The following is a 24,842-nucleotide window of genomic DNA, read 5'->3' on the forward strand; positions in this document are numbered from 1 at the left end:
TGTTAATTGTCAACTTAATGTATATTTAATGAAGTTGATTTAATTTTTGTTTTTTTTCTTTAAAAACCATCTCCACAGAGAAAAAGAAATTGGGATGTAGAATACCCATCCTTTCCAAGAGGAAGTTCACTGAAATTCAGAAGAGCAGGTCTCAGGACAGTGGGGGCAACTGCTTCCCTCTCTGAAGCATGGCTCAGATGTGGAGAAGGATTTCAGGACACTTCTGGGACTCTGGTAAAGTAATTATAAAATTGTTTTCCTTGAATGCCAAAGGATACTTAGATTCCTGAGTGTTTAGGCCATTGTAATTATATTTCTTTGGAATTCCCTTTCTTATTTCAGGACATAGTAATTGGTACAGTCTTTTTTTTTTTTTTTTTTTTAAATCAGAAAGGGGGAGAGTGAGCGAGCACAAGTAGGGGGAGTGGCAGGCAGAGGGAGAAACAGGCTCCCCACTGAGCAAGGAGCCCAATGTGGGACTGGATCCCAGGACCTTAGTATCATGACCCGAACTGAAGGCAGCCGCTTAACCGGCTGAGCCACCCAGGCTTCCCGGTACAGTCTTCTTTTTTCAGCCTTGAATTCCTTTTGTAATTATGGCAAGTTAGTAATCACCTCTTTTTGCCAGGCTCAACCTATGTACTTCTTAGTAAATGTGGGATACCTACTGAGAAGTTTCTTAGAAGATCAAATCTTTGAACACCCTACTCTTCACAAGAAGTATATTTATGAAATGCTTGTATGCTCAGGATCTTTTGGCAACAAGATATTCTGGTTAATTTTTGTATATACGCTAATTTTGAAATACAGATATGTACAAAATGGAATACTGTTATAAACTCTTAATGGTTAGTTCTCTGTTTAGATTCTGGTAAAATAAGAAAATACATTTATATATATATGAGGAGTATGTGCTTTGGGAATACTTATTGGTAAATATAAATAAAAGAGAGACATATTTTAAGGAAGGTATAGTTTAAGGTTTTGAGTATTTTACAAAATATTTTTGCTTTTAGCCCTTGTCACATAAATTATTACATTATTATTATTATTATTATTATTGTCATCTTCCTGCAGTCATTAACAGCTGAAAAGAAGATTGTTACAGAAAAGCACCTCGAATTATCCCCTAGACCCAAGAAAGGTAATATTTTGTTGATTTCTTGACAGAAAAGGTATAAAGCTAATATATCCTTCTTTGTTTTATTTACATAGTTTGGATAGACTATATATTTATGGTTTAAAAACATCAAAATGTAGAAAGGTAATTTTTGAGAACTCTCTCATTTTTGTCACCATCTACCCCATTTTTTTCTTGCCTCCTATAGATAATTATTAATTTTTTTTATGTGTCCTTCCTGGGTTTACTGTTATCAGCAGAGCCCAGTAGGTTAGCTTAGGCTCACAGCTCCAGGAATTTAAAAAATTCTGACTTGGGAAGTAACAGTTATGGCCTATGATAAAAGGACTGTACTGTTTCAGGCAATTAAATTCTTACTTGGTGAATTGGTTAGGGAAAGCTTTCAGATACAGATAGTAGGAAACTTTTAGAAGTGTTTGAAGAAATAGGGTTGAATTTATCTCCTGCAACAAGAAGTTCAGGGAGTCAGACGTGTTCTGAGTTCTGCAGCCTTAGTGTGGAGTTTGTTCTTGTGGTCATGAGGTGGAAGCTAAATTCTCTGGGCCTAGTTCTCAGGAAGACTGCAGGTTCTGAGGATTTTCTTCAGGTATACTTTTCTTCTGGGAAAGAATTCCCCCGCAGGATCTCTACCTTTGGCCAGAATCTGTTATATAGGGTCACCTCTACTAAAGGACTTAAGTGAAAGTAAAGATTTTTAAATATTTATGTTGCTGCTCAAATAAGATTGGGTTTTTGTTAGTAAGGAAGAAAAGGGGGTATCAGGGAGGTTGCTGGCTCTGCTGCCACACTCAGTGGGTAGGCAAGGAAAGTCAGTGCTTGAGACCTTAGGGATCTCCTTTGGCCGCTTAGGGTCCTGACTATGTGATCTTGGGAAAGAAGCTAAACACACTAAGCCTCAGTTTCTTCATCTGGGAAATGCGTATAAGAATGTGTGCCTCGGGGCGCCTGGGTAGCGCAGTCGTTAAGCATCTGCCTTCGGCTCAGGGCGTGATCCTGGCGTTCTGGGATCGAGTCCCACATCGGGCTCCTCGGCTGGGAGCCTGCTTCTTCCTCTCCCTCTCCCCTACTGTGTTCCCTCTCTCGCTGGCTGTCACTCTGTCACATAAATAAATAAAATCTTTAAAAAAAAAAAGTGTGCCTCACTGGGTTATTTGTAACCAAAAAAAAAGTAATAAAATGTCTATTTCAAAGGCTTGCACTTAGTAGTTGCTTAATTGATGGCAGCAATTGCTGTTATGTCCGATGGCAAGAAGAGCTGTGTGAAAGCCTGCTAAAAATTCTGTGGAGTGGGAAAACTTTTTGTGAATAAGAGCTATATAATTATTTCACTAATATTTAGGGGGTTCTTTTTATGAAAACGAAAAATAAAATTTCCCCAATTTTTTAAATTCATAAAACACTATGTTATAAACTGGCACGTCTTTTGTAATTCCATAATCTTCTGATGGAACTGCAGAATTTAACTTTTCTTGTTATTAGTGCCAAATGCTGTGATTTTCAAAGATCGATTTAATTCTGATTTCTAAACTGTCATAATATATGTAGAAAAGATTTTCTTTTACAGATATGGCTGTTATATTTTTCTGGTGATTTTAAGTAAGTATAGCCAAATTCAACTTGAAGAGAAAAAGAAATATAAAATAAGCTGTGACCTTGTGTTTAATTAAAAAAGATCTTTTGGGTTGATTTCCCTGTGCCGATATATACTCGACCCAGCCTGCTGTACTTTGTACACCATAGAATGATCGATATATTCTGAAAGGCTGGAAGAGCTTTTGTCAGTGTATAATTACTTTATTTACAGCATAAGTGCTTGTTAAGGCAAGAAAGTATTGTTAATAATTTAACAAAAATTTGAAAACAAATTGATAGGAAGGAGGGACTCAAGGTATTTCCTAGAACTGGTTCATTTTTTAAATAGTAGCTTTTTTTTTTCTTTTCTTTTTAGAGAGGGAGAGAGAGGGGTGCAGCAGAGGGAGAGGGAGAGAGAGAATCTTAAGTAGGCTCCATGTCCAGTGTGGAGCCCGACGTGGGGCTTGATCTCACGACCCTGAGATCATGACCTGAGCTGAAACCAAGATTGGACCCACAACTGACTGAGCCACCCAGGCATCCCAATAGTAGCTTCTAAAGTATTAGTTTAAGACATATTAACAGAAATTTTAGGGTGTGGAAGTAATATATATATTTTTAAGATTTTATTTATTTATTTGACAGAGAGAGGGACAGCCAGCGAGAGAGGGAACACAAGCAGGGGGAGTGGGAGAGGAAGAAGCAGACTTTTCCCGCTGAGCCGGGAACCCGATGGGACTCGATCCCAGGTCCCTGGGGTCATGCCCTGGGCCGAAGGCAGACGCTTAATGACTGAGCCACCCAGGCGCCCCTGGCAGTAATATTTTTGTGAGAGCTGGGAAGCAGAAGTGGGGGAACATACTTTTGCAGAGTGTGCACAAAAGGGAAGATACATCTCCATGTCTCTATTTCCTCATCTGTAAGGCACTGTAACCAGAGAATACTGAATAGGGGAGGCAACAGGCAATGGGAAATAGTGGGAGAAGGAAGACAAAGGAAGATGATACACTTGAAATAAGAGACTGGAACCTTTGTAGATGATTTTCCTTAAAAAGTAGAACTTAAAAAAAAAAAATCTGTATGCTTACCAAAGTGAAAGTATAAAATAAAAAGGAACTAGTTTTTTTTTTTTTTCCTTAAATGCCCTACAGATTGTTTTCTTAAAATTTTGTTATTGAGGTCAGAAATCTGCTCCTTGAGAGGCATCACTAAATTTTTTTGTTTTATTTGTTGAACTGCTTTTCTCCTCTTTGGACCATTGGTTTCCTAAGGGCGGAGATTTCTCTATTGCTCTTCTATATATCCTAGGTGTATTAGTTTGCCAGGGCTGCCATAATAAAGTACCAGTAATAAAGTATGCTAACTGGGTAGTGTGAATAACAGAAACTTATTATCTCACAGCCCTAGAGGCTAGAAGTCCAAAATGAAGGTATTAGCAGAATTAGTTCCTTCTAGGATCTGCTCTAGGCTTCTTTCCTTGGCTTATAATGGTTGTCTATCCATGTGTTTCTTCACACTGTCTACACTCCCCACATGTCTCCAAATTTTTCCTTTCCTATAAGGACACTTGTCATATTGGAATAACTTGATCACCTCTGTAAAGACCCTCTCTCCAAATAATCACATTCTGGGATGCTGGAGTGTTAGAACTTTAACATATGAATGACTTTTGGGGTAACACAATTCAGCCTGTAATACTACCTGCTAGCACAATGTCTGGTTTGCAAAGGGTGCCCAGAAATGTTTACCTGTTGTAGCTATTCTCATAGTCTAACTGATGTCCTTCCTAGAATTTCATTGGAATGGGTCTTGATTTCAAGGGTGCCCTTTTCAGCAAATAAAATGAGTTGCTAATAAATTCCTGGTAGTGGTTTTATCTACATAAATTTTAAAGTGTTTGTAATTCATGGGTTTATGAATTCCATGAATTCATTATGTAATCTGAAAATAGTGATAACTTTACTTCCTTCCTGTCTTAGTCTGATCAGACTAATAGACCAATACACCAATAATACCATAGACTAGGTAGCTTATAAATGGCAGAAATTGGTCCAGTATATTCAGGGTCTGGTGAAGTCTCACTTCCAGGTTCATGACTGTACCATCTTGCTGTGGACTCATATGGAGGAAGGGGCCAGGAATCTCTCTGGGGGCTTCTTATATAGATCACTAATCCCATGCATGAGGGCTCCACCCTCATTACCTAATCACCTCCAAGTCCCCACATCTTAATCCCACACACTGGGGAATAGGTTTCAGCACTGTGAATTTTAAGGGATACAAACGTTCTGTCTGTAGTATTTCACTCCTTCCTTTTCAGTTTACTTTTCCAGATGCATAATAATATAAGGGACTGATATGATGTCTTTTGCAAGTAAATACACAGCTTAGTTTTTATTAGCTATTTAAATCAATAAGGATGAACATTATTTTTAATTTTATCTTTGAGGGTAGACAAGTTTAGTAATTCTGGATGTTCATGGCACCAAGTATGTGCTCAGTAAATCTTTACAATTATTTTATGTTTTTGCGCCTTTCACTGCAAGTGCTGTTTTTTCAGACATCATTTTGTCAGTGAATCTCTTTTCCTGATCAACACGAAGTGGAGCATTGCTTTTTTTGTGCCACTGTTATACTGTGACATACCTCGAATATAATATTTAATTTTTCTTGTTATGATTTGTGTTGTCTTGCAAACCATACGTTCCTTGAGGGAGGAGTTTTCTTATTTTTCTGTTTCCTCAAGGCTTACTCATCAGTTGTTATGTAAATATGTATTGAGAGAAGCCATTTAACTTCTGAACCGATTAACTCTACTAAGAACTTGAATTATAATATCTAACTTCTTTTATTTAATTTTATTTTAAAATTTTTTAAATTTTATTTTTTTATAATAATTTTTAATTATGTTATGTTAGTTACCATACAGTACATCCCTAGTTTTGATTTAAAGTTCCAGGATTCATTACTTGTGTATAACACCCAGTGCACCATGCAATACATGCCCTCCTTAATACCCATCACCAGCCTATCCCAATCCCCACCCCCCTCCCCTCTGAAGCCCTCAGTTTGTTTCCCAGCGTCCGTAGTCTCTCATGGTTCATTCCCCCTTCTGTTTACCCCTTCTTCATTCTTCCCTTCCTTCTTCTAATGATCTTCCTATTTCTTTTTTTTTTTAAAGATTTTATTTATTTATTTGACAGAGATAGAGACAGCCAGCAAGAGAGGGAACACAAGCAGGGGGAGTGGGAGAGGAAGAAGCAGGCTCATAGGAGAGGAGCCTGATGTGGGGCTCGATCCCATAACGCCGGGACACGCCCTGAGCCGAAGGCAGATGCTTAACCGCTGTGCAACCCAGGCGCCCCTGATATTCCTATTTCTTATGTTCCATAAATGAGTGAAACCATATGATAATTGTCTTTCTCTGCTTGACTTATTTCACTTAGCATAATCTCCTCCAGTCCCCTCCATGTTGCTGCAAATGTTGTGTAATCGTTCTTTCTGATGGCTGAGTAATATTCCATTGTGTATATGGACCACATCTTCTTAATCCAGTCATCTGTTGAAGGGCATCATGGCTCCTTCCACGATTTAGCTATTGTGGACAATGCTGCTGTGAACATTGGGATGCATATGGCCCTTCTCGTCACTACGTCTGTATCTTTGGGGTAAATACCCAGTAGTGCAATAGGTGGATAACAGGGTAGCTCAATTTTTAACTTTTTTTTTTCTTTTTTAAAGATTTTATTTATTTATGTGACAGCCAGTGAGAGAGGGAACACAGCAGGGGAGTGGGAGAGGAAGAAGCAGGCTCCCAAAGGAGGAGCCCGATGTGGGACTTGATCCCGGAACGCCGGAATCACGCCCTGAGCCGAAGGCAGACGCTTAACGACTGTGCTACCCAGGCGCCCCTCAATTTTTAACTTTTTGAGGGACCTCCACACTGTTTTCCAAAGTGGCTGTAGCAACTTGCATTCCCACCAACAATGTAAAAGGGATCCCCTTTCTCCACACCCTCTCCAACATTTGTTGTTTCCTGCCTTGTCAATTTTTGCCATTCTAACTGGCGTAAGGTGGTATCTCAATGTGGTTTTGATTTGAAATTCCCTGATGGCTAATGATTTTGAACATTTTTTCATGTGTCTGTTAGCCATTTGTATGTCTTCATTGGAAAAGTGTCTGTTCATATCTTCTGCCCATTTTTTGATTTGATTATTTGTTTCTCGTTTATTGAGTTTGAGAAGTTCTTTGTAGATCTTGCATACTAGTCTTTTATCTATAGTGTTACTTGCAAATATCTTCTCCCATTCCATGGGCTGCCTCTTAGTTTTTCTGACGGTTTCCTTGGCTGTGCAGAAGCTTTTTATCTGATGAAGTCCCACAAGTTCATTTTTTCTTTTGTATCTCTTGTCTTTGGAGATGTGTCATGAAAAAAGTTGCTGTGGCCAATGTCAAAGAGGTTGCAGCCTATGTTCTTCTCTATGATTCTGATGGATTCCTGTCTCACATTGAGGTCTTTCATCCATTTGGAGTTTATCGTTGTGTATGGTGTGAGAGAGTGGTCAAGTTTCATTCTTTTGCATGTAGCTGTCCAATTTTCCCAGCCCCATTTATTGAAGAGACTGTCTTTTTTCCACTGGATGTTTTTTCCTGTTTTGTCAAAGATTAGTTGCCCAAAGAGCCGAGGGTCCATTTCTGGGTTCTCTGTTCTGTTCCATTGGTCTATGTGTCTGTTTTTGTGCCAGTACCATGCTGTCTTTGTGATCACAGCTTTGTAGTACAGCTTGAAATCCAGCATTGTGATGCCCGCAGCTTTGTCTTTCCTTTTCAACAATTCCTTGGCGATTCGGGGCCTTTTCTGATTTCACACAAATTTAAGGGCTATTTGTTCCAGTTCTTTGAAAAATGTCCTTGGTATTTTGATCGGGATGGCATTGAAAGTGTAGATTGCTCTGGGTAGCATAGACATTTTAACTATGTTAATTCTTCCGGTCCATGAGCATGGAATATTCTTCCATCTTTTTGTGTCTTTTTCAATGTCTTCCAAGAGTGATTTGTAGTTTCTAGCATATAGATCCTTTACCTCTCTGGTTAAGTTAATTCTGAGATAGCATGTGATTTTTGGTGCTATTGTAAATGGAATGGATTTCTTAATTTTTCTTTCTTCAGTCTCATTGTTCGTGTATAGAAATGGAACTGATTTCTGAGCATTGATTTTGTATCCTGCCACATTACTGAATTGCTCTATGTGTTCTAGTAATTTGAGGGTGGAGTCTTTTGGGTTTTCCATATAGAGTATCATGTCATCTGCGAAGAGAGACAGTTTGACTTCTTCTTTGCCGATTTGAATACCTTTTATCCCTTTTTGTTGTCTGATTGCTGTTGCAAGGACTTCTAGTACTATGTTGAATAACAGTGGCGAGAGTGGGCATCCTTGTCGTGTTCCTGATCTTAAGGGAAAGGCTTCCAGCTTTTCCTGATTGAGAATGATATTTGCTGTAGGCTTTTCATAGATGGTTTTTATGTGATTGAGTAATGTACCCTTTATCCCTACACTCTGAAGGGTTTTAATCAGGAAAGGATGCTGTAATTTGTCAAATGCTTTTTCTGCATCTATTGAGAGAATCATATGATTTTTGAATTTTTCTTTCTGGATAAAATCTATGACACCGATCGATTTGTGAATGTTGAACCACCCTTGCATCCCAGGGATGAATCCCACTTGATCCACTGTTGGATCCTATTAGCCATGATCTTGTTGAGAATTTTGGCATCCATATTCATCAGGGATATCTGTCTGTATTTCTCCTGGATGATGTGGTCTTTGCCTGGTTTGGGGATCAAGGTAATACTGGCCTCATAGAATGAGTTTGGTTGTGTTCCCTCTGTTTCTATTTTTTGAAACAGCTTCAGGAGAATAGGTATTATTTCTTCTTTGAATGTTTGGTAGAATTCCCGGGAATTCCATCAGGCCCTGGACTTTTGTTTTTGGAGAGATGTTTGATCACTCTTTCATTCTCTTCATAATTAATCAGTTTGTTTAAAAAATCAGTTTCTTCCTTTTTCAGTCTTGGTAGTTTATAGGTTTCCAGGAAGGCATCCATTTCTTCCAGGTTGTTTAATTTATTGGCATAAAGCTGTTGATAAAAGTTTCTCATATCCTTCCTATTTCATTGGTGTTGGTCATGATCTCTCCCCTTTCATTCATGATGTTATTAATTTGGGTCCTTTCTCTATTCTTTTGAATAAGTCTGGCCAGTGGCTTATCGATCTTATTTATTCTTTCAAAGAACCAGCTTCTAGTTCTGTTGATCTGCTCTACTGTGCTCCTGGTTTCTAATTCATTGGTCTCTGCTCTAATCTTGATCACTTGCCTTCTCGTGTGTGGGTTAGGCCTGTTCTTCTGTTCCAGCTCCATCTTTTGAGGTGAGAATATAAAAACTGCATTTTAGATTTTTCTGTTCTTTTGAGTGAGGTTTGGATGGGTATGTATTTTCCTTTTAGGACTGTCTTTGCAGTGCCCCATAGGTTTTGGACCGATGTGTTTTCATTCTCGTTGGTCTCCAAAAATTGCTTAAGCTGATTTTTAATTTCCTGGTTTACCCAATCATTCTTGAGCAGGATGGTTTTTAGTTTCCAAGTGTTTGAGTTTCTTCCAAATTTTTCCTTGATTGATTCTAGTTTCAAAGCATTGTGGTCTGAAAATATGCAGGGCATAATTTCAGCCTTTTGGTATCGGTTGAGACCTGTTTTGTGACCCAGTATATGGTCTGTTCTGGAGAAAGTTCCGTGTGCATTAGAAAAGAATGAGTATTTTGTTGTTCTGGGGTGTAGTGTTCTGTATATATCTATGAGGTCCATCTGGTCTAGTATGTCATTCAAAGCTCTTGTTTCATTGTTGATTTTCTGCTTAGGTGATCTGTCTATTTATGATAGTGGAGTGTTGGGGTACCCTACTGTTAACATATTATTATCTATATGTCTCTTTATTCTAGTTAAGAGTTGGCTTGTGTATCTTGCTGCTCCCCTGTTGGGGGCATAGATATTTATAATCGTTATATCCACTTGTTGGATACATCCTTTAAGAATAATATAGTGCTCGGGGCGCCTGGGTAGCGCAGTCGTTAAGCGTCTGCCTTCGGCTCAGGGCGTGATCCCGGCGTTCTGGGATCGAGTCCCACATCGGGCTCCTCTGCTGGGAGCCTGCTTCTTTCTCTCCCACTCCCCCTGCTTGTGTTCCCTCTCTCGCTGGCTGTCTCTCTGTCACATAAATAAATAAATAAAATATCTTTAAAAAAAAAAGGATAATATAGTGCCCTTCTGTGTCTCTAACTACAGTCTTTGGTTTAAAATCCAATCTGTCTGATACAAGAATTGCTACCCCAGCTTTCTTTTGAGGTCCATTGGCAAGAAAAATGGTTTTCCATCTCTTCACTTTCAGTTTGGGTGTATCTTTAGGTTCAAGATGAGTCTCTTGTAGACAGCAAATGGATGGGTCATGTCTTATTATCCAGTCTGCAACCCTGTGGCATTATGGGAACATTTAGGCCATTGATAGTGAGAGTGATTATTGAGAGATATGATTTTAATGATGTCTTGTTGCCTGTGAAGTGTTTGTTTCTATAGATTGTAAATTTCTGTTCTGTATCACTCTTGGTGCTTTTTTACTTTTGTAGTACCCCCCTTAATATCTCATGTGGGGCTGGTTTGTTGGTTACGAATTCCTTCAGTTTCTGCCGATTCTGGAAGGTTCTTATCTCTCCATCAATTCTGAATGACAGCCTTGCTGGATAAAGGATCCTTGGCTGCATGTTCTTCTTGGATAGAGCTTTGAAAATACCCTGCCAACCCTTCCTATCTTGCCAGGTTTCTGTAGACAGGTCTGACGTTATTCTGATATTTTTACCTTTGTACATGAGTAATTTCTTTGCCCTGGCCGCTTTCAATACTGTATCCTTGGATCTAGTATTTGCGCATTGCACTATGATGTGACGTGGTGTAGGTTTGCTGTGATTGACCTTGGGAGGGGTCCTTTCTGCCTCTTGGACACGAATGCTTGTTTCCTTTGCCAGATTAGGGAAGTTCTCAGCTACAGTTTGTTCAAATGTCTCTTCTAGACCTCTCTCTTTCTTCACCCCCTCGGGGATGCCAATGATTCTAACATTGGAACGTTTCATTGAGTCAGTAATCTCCCGTAATCTACATTCTTGAGAATGGATTTTTTTTTTTAAAGATTTTATTTATTTATTTGACAGAGATAGAGACAGCCAGCGAGAGAGGGAACACAAGCAGGGGGAGTGGGAGAGGAAGAAGCAGGCTCATAGTGGAGGAGCCTGATGTGGGGCTCGATCCCATAACGCCGGGATCACGCCCTGAGCCAAAGGCAAACACTTAACTGCTGTGCCACCCAGGCGCCTCAAGAATGGATTTTTTTTGAGCCAATTTTCTGTTTTAACTTTATCTTCTACCATCCCATCCTCCAATTCCCTACTTAGTTCTTCTGCCTCATTTACCCTGGCCGTCAGAGCGTCTAGTTTAGACTGCATTTGATTCATAGCATTTTTAATTTCTGCCAGATTTGCTCACATTTCCGCCCTTAGAGATTCTATTTTCTCGTTAATATTTTCGTTAATATTTTTTTTTCAATTCTACACATCATCTTGACCATTGTTACTCTGAACTCCATTTCTGACAATTTGGTTATATCCTATCCATCAGTTCTGTGGCAGAGGCCACAGACTCATTATCTTTCTTTGCTGGGGCGGATTTCTCCTCCTCATCATTCTGATGAGCGGGTGATTGCCGGGATGTACAGAGCCCAAATTACTGACCAGCACCCAGGCAGTGTGCACTTGTTTTATAGGGACCTTAGCGATGTGGGCTTCTTGATTTTTAGCCTGCCTTCTGGGGGAGGAGCCTGCCCGCTGATACTCAGGGAACCCTGTTTGGGTAGAGTCGCCCTCTCCCCTGCGAGGAGGGTTGGGAATGGGCACAATGTGAGCTGTTATTTCCTGGCTTTTGTTCTCTGGCGGCTTTCCCTTGCTGTTTTCTGTGACTCTTCTGAGAGTCAGAGCAGCAGTGGCCCTATCCTAGCCTCTGTCTCAGAACAGAGATTGCAGTCCGCTCTTCACTGAGCTCTCTTGGCCACTTTAACTCTGTTTCTGTCAGTGCTGCCAAAAACCCTGTATCGTCCCGGGTTGTGCGCCCCACAGCCGCTCTCCCAGCCCTCACTTCCAGGGCCGGCAGGTTTCTGTCCTTTGTGGTTCTAACACCTCCAGTCACCCTCGGTTCCTGCCATGCTCCTGAGTTCCCTGTTTCAGTGTGGTTCGTGCGGTCCGGAGTGCTGGTTTTCAGTCTGGTCGCATGCGCGGTCCCGAGCCCTCGGTTTCAGTCTAGTTCGAGTGTGCGCTCGGGAGCTCAGGTTGTCAGTCTGGATGCGCGCCCGCTCCTGAGCTCCCGGTTTATTCTGGTTCCAGTGAGCGCTCCGGAGCTCTGGTTTTCAGTCTGGTCATACGCGCGTTACCAGTTTCATGGTCTCAGTCTGTTTTCTTGCGAGTGTTGGTCTGGGAGTCCGGCTCTCTCCCCAGTGCAGGTGGCTACTGCTTCCCGGTGCCCGAGTGCGGCGACTCCCTCCCTCTTCCGTTTACCTTCTGATACCTGTACGCGGATTCACGACTCCCCGCTTCGTACCTCAATACTCAGCGCTGGAGATGTTCTTTTGTAGAGATCCAGATGTATCTTCCTGCGTCTCAGGCTGATTCTGTGGGTGTTCAGGATGGTCTGGTACATATCCAGCTCGACTCAGGGACCAGGGTATTTAGCAGCCATATTTTCTCCCTATAATATCTAACCTCTTAATATTGAAATGTGTCTAAGATACTTTAAATTTTAGCATTATAACTCAATTATAAATATAAGCAGAAAAATTGATTTTTTTTGGTGTGTATTCCTTTTCTGATCACTATCAATAAAGTTTCCTGTTGACTTCCTGTTACATCGAGATGGAGTAGCCCCATTCTTTCTACGTTTCCTATTAGAATGGCTAAAATAAAAAGTGGTTATAACACCAAATGCTGTCAGTGATATGGAAAAACTTAAACATTGCCAATAGGACTGTAAAATGTTACAGCCACTCTGGAAAAGTTTGGCGGTTTTTTATAAGACAAAACATACAATTACCAATCAACCTGGCAATTGCCCTTTGACATTTATCCCAGAGAATGAAAATTACATTCACATAAAACCCTGTGTACAATGTTCATAGCAGCTTTATTCGTTATAGTCCCAAACTAGAAACAACACAGATGCCCTTTAGTGGATGAATGGATAAACTATGGTGCATCCGTATCATGTAATACTAATTAGTAATAGAAAGTGTTGATACACAGAATAACTTGGATGAATGGTGACGGAATTATGCTGAATACAAGAAGCCAATCCTGAAGTCTAAGATAGTATGATTCCATGTATATATCAATCTTGAAATGACAAAATTACAAAAATGCAAAGCTGATTTGTTGCAAGAGGTTAACAATTGGGGTAGGGAGATTGGCTATGATGTGGCTTTATAAAGGTAATGTAAGGTGTCCTCATGGTGATGGAATTGTTTTGTGTCTTGTAGGTATCAGAATCAACATTCTAGTTGTGATGTTTTGCAAAATGTTAACATTGAAGGAACTGGGTAAATTGTACAATGGCTCTCTGTTGTTTATTACAACTGTATGTGGATCTACTATTACCTCAAAATAATAAATTTAGTTAAAAGAGTTTGTTGTTAAGTGTTTTTAAGCACATGACTGCTACTAGGGCTAGTCTTCTTCTAGCATTCCTGTTCCACACAAGTATTGGTTTTGTGGTTTTTTTCACATTTTGTCTTTTTCTTTTGGTTTCATCAAATATTCTAGGAAGTTATAATTCTATAATTAGTTCAAGGTTATATTTTTGAGTTTTCATTTGTGCTACAGTCATTTTCCTTGTTTTTTATAACTTAATTAGTTCTTCTGTTTCTTCTTAAAACTTGGTTTTAATTAAAAGAATCTTAGGTTACACATAGAACGTTAGGCAGGATGATCAAGACATTGCTTTCACTATCATCAGAATTTTATTTGTGACTTCGGCAGAATAACATGCGTGAAATCTCATTCTGCTAAATAAGTATATCAGTTGATTGTGTTTATATATTTTCTTTTTCTTTAACAGAAACTACTGCATCTAAGAGTACCAGTGAGCTTATAGATATAACATGGAGTTCCAGTGGAAGTGATCTGTCAGAAGAGGATAGAACACTTTTTAAACCACAGAGACATAATGGACATGGTTCTAGAATAGACAGGTTTTGTAACAGTAACAGGAACGATGGGGCCAGTGAAGGTAAATTGAGAATTTGGTAAGAAATCCTCTTTCTGATATATATTGGGTTCAGTATTGGAAAAAACTTCATTCCTTTTCTGATAGTATTAGTGATGTAATGACTGTACTGAGTCCTTTCCTCTATGCTCAGCCATTTAGAAACATTTTTTTCATATATTATTTCTCACAAAAACTCTAACAGATAAATATTACAAGTATTATTTTTACAGCTAACAAGTTAAGCGTGAACAGTAAAATTGGTTGGGATTCCACTTAGGGTCTCTACTGTATAGTGCTATATTGCCCCTTGCTGACCCGTTTTTGGTAAATACTATGATATTAAATGTGTGGTAGAAATATAACCTAAGTTTCTGTTTTGATGGCATTTTTTATTATATTGTGTTTTTAACAGTTTAAAGCAAGGTTTCCCAACCTTATCACTAATGCATTTGGGGCCAGAAAATTCTTTGTTTTGGGGAGGGGGGTGTTTTCCTGTGCAGTATAGGGTATTTAGCAGCATCTCTGGCCTCTGTTCACTAGTGACAGTAAGTAGCTCCGCCAGCCCCAGTTGTTTTGTTTTGTTTTTTATAAAGATTTTATTCATTTATTTGTTAGAGAGAGAGAGAGAGAATGTGTGCTCACCCTCAAGCCGGGGGAGGGCGGGCAGAGTAAGAAGCAGGCTCCCGACTGAGCAAGGAGCCTGATGTAGAACTCGATCCCAGGACCCTGGGTTCATGACCTCAGCCGAAGACAGACGCTTAACTGACTGAGCCACCCAGGCATGCCTCCCCCAGCCCCAGCTGTGACAGCTAAAAAATGTCTCCAGATGTTGTCAGATATCCACAGAAGGACAGAATCATCCCGAGTTGAGAACCACAGACTTAGAATTAGGAAAATCATGTCCTTTTACAATTTTTAGAATATATAGCTCATCTAGAGTATTTAAAAATCTTAATGCTTTCAAAATAAGCTTCATGTGAGTTGGTTACTTGGTTAAGATTAAGTTTATACAAACAAACCCTGTGGAAGGTGAGGCCACTTTGTATGCCATCTTGGTAACTACCAATTGACATTCTAGTAATAAACAGGTGAGGTGGTATTTTAAGGTTATACATAAGCTCATAGGGCTTATTTTATTAATTCAGCCATTTTAATGAAATTCATTGTTAAGTAACTCTTGGTCTTTACACATCTAAGAACGCTTTGTTATTAAAAACTATTTTTTTTATGGGTGGATAGTGTGCTATGTGCATTACATCTCATTAAAGCTGCTATTAAAATTGTCTATGTCTTTCTCTATTAAAAGACATAGTAGTTTTCAAAATTCTAAGAATATAAAGGTTCTTTGAGCTCATTACTTTGAAATGAGTTAACGAATTGTTGACTTCTCTTAAGCAGGTTGACTGTTAGGTAACAAGTAAATGATAATGACCCCTTGGTGTGTATCTAATCATGCATGTAACTGCTTTCTTACTTTTCTCGCTTCCTTTTCCCTTTCCTCCTCCCCTCACTCCTTTTTACCTTTAATTACTGTTTATCAGTTTCTTGTTTTACCCCAGACACTTGGCTGGATATTATGTATATTATTTCCTTTTATATCTGTTACATCCTGTGAGCTGAGTACCCTCATTTTACAGAAGAAAATTGGGACTCAGAGAAGTCAAATCACTTGCCCAGAGTCACATGTTTAACAAGTGTTCTGATTACTATGTATAGTCAGGGATGTCTAACTTCAATGCTGTGTGCTTCAACAGTGTTCTGGTGCTTAACAGACTTGGCTTCTTATCAGAATTTCCAGGTGAGTTTTAAACACAATATACCCAGACCTCCTTCCAGCTGTATTGGATTAGTCTCTGGGCCTTAAGGCCCAGAATTGAGATTGAGAGGGAAGAGCCCTGAGTTAAAATTGTCAAAATCTTTTCTTCTTAAAAAAATTCCCCCCCTCCATTTGTCTTTTACATAACTTTGAAAAAACTTCTCAACGTTTTGGAGACTTAGTTTCTTTATCTATGAAATGCAAGTTTTAGTCTAACAGTAATTGTCTTGCCTACTTCATAAAATTATTGTTTAGAATGTAAGGTCTTATTAGTTTGGGTTGTGGTATATCATTTAATAGCACTCAGCAACTGCAGTATAAGTGTTATTCATCGATGGGCTTATCCAGGGTAGGAATAGTGTTCTATATTATCTCTCGTGTTTGTTTGTTTTGGTATTGTAAGTGTCTAGGATGGTGTAGTAGGACCTCAGTAGGCACTGATTTTACTGAACGAATGAGGAATGAATGCGTTCCTCAGAACTCTGCCTTTCCCTTGGCTTTCTGCTGTGTTGCTTTCAGCAACCTGGAGAATTTCTTTATGCTTTCCACTGCCTGGCTTCCATGAGTAAACGTGTTGTTACATGTGGTATTTCCCTTCCATTCCCTAATGGTGAGCGTGGCTCCTGCATTTATTTTACTGCCATTACGTATCTGCTCCTCTCAGACCAGTCTGACCTCCAGTCTTTTATAATTATTATAGTGGACCTTTATTTTCTGGAACAACAGTATTGGATAAAAGAAGACTCATATATTTGCTTTATTCCATACTTTTACCTCTAGCTTAAATTTTTCTTTTCTTTTTTGGTTTTTAATTTGATTCCCTTTCAGGTATTAAAGTTGGTAAGTTATTTTATTTTTAATATTACTTCTGTCTGGAAATAAGATTGTTGTTATTAGACCTCTGAAATAGGGCCAAGATATTTTACTAGCCCTCTAAGTTGCTGAAGTAGCTGTGAGGGAATATTTGGGCTTTGTACGGTTTATGTTATATGTCTCAGAGATACCTCAAAGATTAATATATCCTTAGTAACTACTTTTATTTCTTTAAAAATAGATTAAATTTGGTTATTTGATATATGAAAATAATTTAACTTCCAAATTAAATTTTGCAAAAGTAGCACCTACATAACAATGCTTATAAAGTAAACTAAAAACTTGGGGCGCCTGGGTGGCTCAGTCGTTAAGTGTCTGCCTTTGGCTCAGGGCGTAATCCCAGTGTTCTGGGATCGAGCCCCACATCAGGCTCCTCCGCTGGGAGCCTGCTTCTTCCTCTCTCACTCCCCCTGCTTGTGTTCCCTCTCTCACTGGCTGTCTCTCTCTGTCAAATAAATAAATAAAATCTTTAAAAAAAAACAACTAAATTTACTAGTTTTTTTACTGATGCAAAATCTATAAAAAGAGTTTTAGGTGAAAATCCTTTAAGAAGTCTGTTAATAGGAGACTGATTAACGGGGCGCCTGGGTGGCTCAGTCGTTGAGCATCTGCCTTCGGCTCAGGTCATGGTCCCTGGGGTCCTGGGATCGATCCCCCTGTCGGGTTCTCTGCTGGGCGGGAAGCCTGCTTCTCCCTCTCCCACTGCCTCTGCTTGTGTTCCCTCTCCCTCTGCCTTTTTCTGTGTCAAAGAAATAAATAAAATCTTAAAAAAAAAAAAAAAGGACACTGATTAAATAAACTGTGGGTCAACTATGCAGTGGAATACTATGTTGTAGAAAAGAATGAGGATACTCCCTGTTACTGATATGGAAAACCTCTGTTAAGTTAAAAAATTAAAAAAAAAAAAAGTATCAGAAAGGAGGAAAAAAAATTATAGTATATTTTATTTGCTCTCGAACATGCTGGAAAAACTCTAGAAAGATACAAAAACAACTAATAAAAGTAGTTACCTGAGAATTGGGGTAGGGGTGATAGGAGAAACAGGATGGCTAGAGGTAAGAGTAGGAATATAGTTTTGACAGTCTTTAATACATATTTTAAAAATTACTCAGCAATATGGATGTTTTTAACTACTGAGAATAAAGAAAATAGATTAAGAAACATTAAGGTTATATAAAATTGTTTAAAATTGTGTTTTTTAGATGAACTGCAGTTTATTGACTGGGAGATTGACAGTGACAGGGAAGATACTAGTGAGTATAATGAATTTGAAGACAGTGAGAGTGTTGTGGAAATATCAGACTGTGCTTCTTGTTCAAGCAATCATTCTTCGACTAGTGAAGAGAAGAGGCTCTCTGAGCTTGTGAAGGTAAGAACCAGTTGTCTCAAAATTTTTCCTTCTGGTTATAACATTTGTTAATCAGCCTTTTGGTGTTTTATTTTAAATTACTTTTCCAGGGCAGTCACTTTTGACTCTTAGTGATTCTTTCATTTTTTACCTCCTTGTCTCTAAATAACATGCTTATAATGTACTTCTAAACATGGGTAACCATCTCCTCACCCACTCCCTCCACCTGCTACACATTGAACTTTTCCCATTCTCCCAGGACACATGTATTATGGTTTGGTTAGATTAGTATTCAGCATTGCATAATATTTAGAACCAAGGCAAATATTAATTATGATTATTTTTCCTTCACAACTTTTCATTTTCCTTGGAGTTAATTACTTTGGGTTTTTGTTTGCCTAACTTTATTTATTGTTAATAAAACTAAGTTTTTGCCATTGTTTAGCTCTCCTGTTAAGGTTTTCAGGCAAAGTAGGCATTCCAAGCAGTTTTGTCTTTCTGGAAAACTCATTCCCACAGCCTCCTAGCTGCTCTAATTTGAACTCATCCTCTCTGCTGTGCGGATGTAGCTGCCCTTAGGTCTCTCTTTAGCATCTTCCTGGTAATTCCCTTCACTTCTCTCCAATGTGGAGCAACTTTATCCTGGATTCCATGTCTTCCTCTTTCTTGGTTTTCACTCAGTGTGAGGAGTACATGTTCTAGTAGCTTTCAAGAGAGGATTTATGGAAGATAAATGACATGTCAGAAGATGTATTTATCAAACTTTGATAATGGATGGCAATTTATATAGAATTTTAGGTTGGAAATTATTTTTCTTCAGAATTTTGAAGGCATTATTTCATTGTCTTCTAGTTCCAAAGTTGCTGTCAAGAAGCATGAAGCTATTCTCATTCTTGATTTTTTAAAAGATTTATTTATTTGAGAGAGGTGTGGGGAGGGGCAGGAGAGGGAGAGAGAGAATTCCAAGCAGACTCTATGCTGAGCATGGAGCTCAATCCCAGGAACCTGACATTATGACCTGAGTTGAAATCAAGAGTCAGCTGTTCAACTGTCTGAACCACCCAGGCTCCCCTCTCATTCATGATTTTTAAATATTTTCTCTTTACCACTTCTTTTAAGCAGTGTGATTGTGATATGCCTACATGTGGTTTTCTGCTTGGAGTTTATCAAGCTTTTTGAGTATGTGGTGAATTGGCTCCAAGCCCACGCCGAGGTTTGGTAATTCACTAGGAGGACTCTCAGAATTTAGTGTACAGTCATACTCAGGGCTATGATATATTATAGTGAAACAATACAAAGCAAAATCAGCAATCTTTCAAGAGTCCTGTTCAAGTGGAGTCACACGGGATATGCTTAATTGCTTTAGCAATGAGTTTTGACAACGTCTGTAAAATGTTACCTGCCAGGGGAGCTCATTGGTGACACAGTGCCAAGAGTTTTTATTGGGGGCTGGTAAAGTAGGGACTTTCTCTGCCTTGCATGTACTAGAATTTCAATTTCAAGAAGGAAAACGGGTATTCAGCCTAAGCCGTATTGTTTAAGCAGAGGGAGCCACTCTTATCATTAGGGAATGATGGTAATTGTCCTGATGTCTGAATAACTAGAGGTAGGCAAGGACCAACATTACAAGCAGGCCTTTCTAAGGATACCCATCTTAGGTCAGCTTTGTTAACTCTCTTCTTCACATAATGGGTTTAAAGTTTTCATCACATTTGGAAAGGTTTTTGCCTTCAACATTTTTTTTTCCTGACTTCCCTTTTCCTTTCCTTTAGGACTACAATTATAGGTATATTAATGAGGCTGCTTCATGTTGTATCATGGGATCATTGATGCTGTGTTCACCACCCCCCTTTCATTTTTAATGGTTTCTGTTGCTAGATTTTCCAAGTTTAGTATCTTTTTTCTCTCAGCATCTAATCTGCTGTTAATACTATCCAGTGTATTTGTCATCTCTTAAAGTTTGGTATGAATCTTATTATATTATCTTTCTTAACCTCATCATATTTTTTTCTGTTTTGAAAATATAGAGTATAATTATAATAGTTGTTTTTGTGGCTTTTTCTGTAAATCTACCATTTGTGTTATTTCTGTGTCTATTTCTATTGATTAATATTTTTCTTCATTGTATGTTGTATTTTTCTGCTTCTCTGCATGCCTGAAAATGTTTGAGTGTATACCAGACATTGTGAATTTTATGTTGTTGGGTGCTGGATTTTTAAAAATTTCTTTAAATATTTTGGGGCAGTTATTTGGAAACAGTTTCATCCTTTGGGTGTTGCTTTATGATTTATTAGATGGGTCTGGAGAAGTGTTCAGTATTCTGTCCCATTATCTTTTTGAGTATTCTAGTAATGCTCTTACTTTTCCAATGTGCCTGACAAGAGTAGCTGCCGTGTCCTGACCCTGTGTGAGCACTGGGCATTGTTCTCCAGATGATTCTTTCCCTCATATACTGACCACACGTGCTGATCAGAACTCTGCTGAATACTTGAGGGGGGATTGCTGTAGTTTTCTATGTAGCTCTGGTTTTTCTGTTATTCTATCCTATGAACTCTAGCTACTTTTGTGGACTCTCAGTTCTGTCTCTTCCCATGGACTCCACCTCACTTCCCCTTTTCTACTGTGTGGTTTGGAAATTCTCTTATGAAAGTAAGCTAGGGCAATTGTAGAGCTCAATTTTTATTTCCCGAGTTTCAGGGATTAGTGTTCTTGCCTGATGTTCAGTGTCTTGAAAACCATTGTTTCATGTATTTTGTCTGGGTTATTCCCTTCCTTCCTTCCCTCCCTCCTACCTTTCCCTTCCTTTCCCTTCCTTTCCCTTCCTTTCCCTTCCTTTCCCTTCCTTTCCCTTCCTTTCCCTTCCTTTCCCTTCCCTTCCCTTCCCTTCCCTTCCCTTCCCTTCCCTTCCCTTCCCTTCCTTCCTTCCCTCCCTCCTACCTTTCCCTTCCTTTCCCTTCCTTTCCCTTCCTTTCCCTTCCTTTCCCTTCCTTTCCCTTCCTTTCCCTTCCCTTCCCTTCCCTTCCCTTCCCTTCCCTTCCCTTCGCTTCCCCTCCCTTCCCCCCATCTCTCCTTCCTTCTCCCCCATCTCTCCTTCCTTCCTTCTTTCCTTCCTTCCTTCCTTCCTTCCTTCCTTCCTTCCTTCCTTCCTTCCTTCCTCTTTCTTTCTCTCTTTTGTTTGTTTGTTTGTTTTGGTGTTTTAAGTGGGAGAACAAATCCATTTGCTGTTATTCCATCTTGGCCACCTTCCTGATCTTTCATGCAATCCAGCACATGATAAGCTGCTCATCATCATTAGTTGTCAGGGAGCTGCAAATCCACACCATGATGAGACACCACTTTATACTCATTAGGGTGGCTATTATCCATAAATGGAAAAAAAAGTTGAGAAATTGGAAACCTTGTACATTGCTGGTGCGAATGTAAAATGCTACAGCCACTATGGGAAAGTTTGGTGGTTTCTCAAAAAGTTAAAATGGAATTACCACATAATCCAGCAATTCTACTTCTGGATATATACTGAAAAGAATTGAAAGCAACGACTCAAACATTTTTGTACATCAGTGTTCATAGCATCATTATTCACAATGGCTGGATGGTGGAAACAACCCAAATGTCCATCAACAGATGAAAGAATAAACAAAATGTTGTATATATGTACAGTGGATTATTATTCAGCCTTAAAAAGGAATGACAATTCTGGGGTGCCTAGGTGGCTCAGTTAGTTAAGTGTCCGATCTTGATTTTGGCTCAGGTCATGATCTCAGCGTTGTGAGATCCAGCCCCACATTGGTCTCTGCGTAGTGGATGTGGAACCTATTTAAGATTCTCTCTCTCAAAGAAAAAACAGGAATGAAATTCTAATACATGCTACAATATGGATGAATCTTGAAAACCTTATTGTAGATCAAATAAGCCAGACACAAAAGGAGAAGTGCTGAATGATTCAATTAATATGCAGTACCTATAATAGGCAAGTTCATAGAAACAGAAAGTAGAACAGAGGTTACCAGAGGCTAAAGAGTAAGGGGAGTTATTTTTAAATGTATACAGAGTTTCTGATTGGGATAATGAAAAGGTTCTAGAAATGTTAGTGGTGGTGGTTATAAACGTTATGAATGTACTTAATGCTACTAAGGTGTCCACCTAAAAGTGGTTAATATGGTAAATTTTTTGCTATATATTTCACCACAATAAAAAATGAAAAATATATCTTTATTTTAAAATATTGTTCTGCCATTAAATTTTATGTTTTTGAGGAGTTTTTATTGTTGATATGGTAAAAATGTTTATAGAGAGAATGCCAAATGATAAAGCAAAAGACTAAGCTGTACATGCAGTAAAATCTTAACTCGAGGATCCCAAAGGACCATTGAAAATCCCAAGACTACTACCAAAACCCTTGGAATAAATCATATCTAATCAGACCAGGAAGTGTTGTGCCGTGACCTAAAAGTTTTTCTTGACCTTTCAATATAGGGACTAGACTAGTAACCCTTTTTTTCTATGAACTTCTTTAGTGTGAAAGAAAACCTTCATTAATAGCATGGTCTTTGCTTCTTAGAAATTTTTTTTTAAGATTATTTATTTATTTGTCAGAGAGAGACAGAGCGAGCGAGCGCACAAGCAGGCAGAGGGGCAGGCAGAGGGAGAGGGAGAAGCAGGTTCCCCACTAAGCAGAGAGCCTGACGTGGGGCTTGATCCCAGGACCCTGGGATCATGACCAGAGCCGAAGGCAGATGCTTAACCGACTAAGCCACCCAGGCATCCCTTAAATTTTTTTTTTTTTAAGATTTTATTCATTTATTTAACAGAGCATAAGCAGAGGGAGAGGGAGAAGCAGGCTCCTCACTAGGCAAGGAGAAGCCCTTACGGGGCCCGATTCCAGGACCCTGGGATCATGACCTGAGCCAAAGGCAGGCACTTAACCGCCTGAGCCACCCAGGTGTCCCCAAAGTTTTTCTTAATGTTAATTGTGGTGGTGATTTCAGTGGCTGAAATATCTGTTACTTCGTGTGTTTGGCTTTTTAAAGCACCTCATTTCTGTTGAGAAAGATGGGATTTTTGTGCATAGCTTCATATCATAGGCTACCTGTCTTTATAATTTTAGAGTTTTATCTGATATTTCATGAGCAGGTTCTGTACTGATAAGAAAGCATTTAATAAAATTAGTTTATAAATTCCTTTTTCTTATTTTGAAAAGAAAGAATGGTGGATTTGTTCTCATCATAGAGTATTGCCATCACTAAATAAAAAATTTAGTATTTTACTCTTGTCAGAAACTTTTTTTTATTAGAAAATAAGATTATTAGAACTTTTAATTTTTTTCTTGGCTTTTTTTGAGAGAAATATTCTGTGAACTGAGGATATGTTCATCCTTTGAAAGCTGCTGTAAATTACCACAACTATGAGAAAGACTAATGCTGCATAGATGAAGGTGCTGGGTGATTAGCTGGGTTCACTACCTGAGAAAGTCTTGCACTTAGGTTTTGTAGTGCTTGCAGTTCAGTTCATACCTTGTTAAAATTACAGGACACAGACTTTTCAGGGAAGCTCTTGAATAATAAAATATGTAGTTATAAGAAGTAAATGGTAAGCATCCATAGTTCTCTAAAATGTAAATAGCATATCTCTGGGTAGTAGAATTACTGGAGAAGTTTATTTTCTTCTTTGTTGTATTTATTTAACAATTTAAATAAAAAACCAAGAAAAATATAGCAGTCAGTGGCTTTTTCCTTAAAGACAAAACAGAGAAACAGATCACATATATTAAACATATATATTGGGTCTTATATTATACTAGTTGCTTTATGTACGTGTAATAGTCCGTTTGAGATGCTTTACCAAAAATACCATAGGTAGGGTGGCTTAAACAACAGAAATTTATTTCTCAACAGTTTTGGAGGCTGGGAAGTTCCATGATCTAGGTGCTGGCATATACGGTGTCTATTGAGGGACCACTCTCTGGTTCACTGAAGACTGTCTTCTTACTGTGTCCTCACATGTTGGAAGGGATAAGGGATCTCTGGGGCCTTTTTATAAGGGCCCTAATCCCATTCATGAGGGCCCCACCCAAAGGCCCTGCGTCTAAATACCATCACATAAGGGATTAGGTTTCAACATAAAATTAGGTTTCAATATTTAGTTTATAGCATTACATTTTCCATTTGAGCCTTAAAACAATCTTGTGAAGTAGAAGTGGTCATGCCCAATTTTCAGATAAGGAAACTGTTAGAAAAGATAATGTCTCTGAAAACAAGTTACTTATGTAGTAAGGCATCCGTGATTGAAATCTTGCAGTAGAAATATTCAGGTGTTGGTTGAATGCCTCCGAATCTACAGTGATTGTTTTCTTATGTTGGAAGAAGCATGCAAATGGGCAGAACTTTGAAAGAAATGGTCATAGAAAAGAGAAGACCTTGGCTTGCTTTGTATTTAAAAATTCAAGACTTCTTCCATGTAGATTGTCATGAAGTATACCTGTTTTTTTTAATAAACTTGTACATTAAAGTGTAACATACTACCTTGTCATTTGAAATGAATGAATTGAATCCATTGACTCAAAAATGAATTTCTCTAAATAGACATTGAGAAGCATTCCTACAATATAAGAAAAATCCTTTTGGATTTGTGGTCTGTGTTATCACAGTGGTGGTATTCTCTATGGCCTTAACTACTGTGTCCTTTTCTTCCATTCTCTTTCTCATATGGAAACAGAGATTCAGTTATTTTCTTTATTTTCTTCT

The 24,842-nt window shown here is 38.7% G+C and overlaps 1 protein-coding gene across 5 annotated transcripts in view; it reads left to right on the plus strand.

Annotated features, from left to right (window-relative positions):
• The window catches only part of SPIDR (scaffold protein involved in DNA repair), a 478,698-nt gene that overhangs the window by 25,303 nt on the left and 428,553 nt on the right, over positions 1 to 24,842 (plus strand). For 4 of the 5 annotated variants that reach the window (XM_057307780.1, XM_057307781.1, XM_026516505.4 and 1 more), the window contains 4 exons: positions 79 to 234; positions 1,078 to 1,144; positions 13,913 to 14,083; positions 17,954 to 18,120. In XM_057307780.1, the coding sequence (XP_057163763.1) occupies positions 79 to 234; positions 1,078 to 1,144; positions 13,913 to 14,083; positions 17,954 to 18,120 (561 nt within the window). The remainder of the gene's footprint in view (positions 1 to 78; positions 235 to 1,077; positions 1,145 to 13,912; positions 14,084 to 17,953; positions 18,121 to 24,842) is intronic. The other variant, XM_044390348.3, reaches the window with a different exon arrangement.

Source organism: Ursus arctos, unplaced genomic scaffold (genome assembly GCF_023065955.2).
Source record: "Ursus arctos isolate Adak ecotype North America unplaced genomic scaffold, UrsArc2.0 scaffold_6, whole genome shotgun sequence".
NCBI lineage: Eukaryota > Metazoa > Chordata > Mammalia > Carnivora > Ursidae > Ursus > Ursus arctos.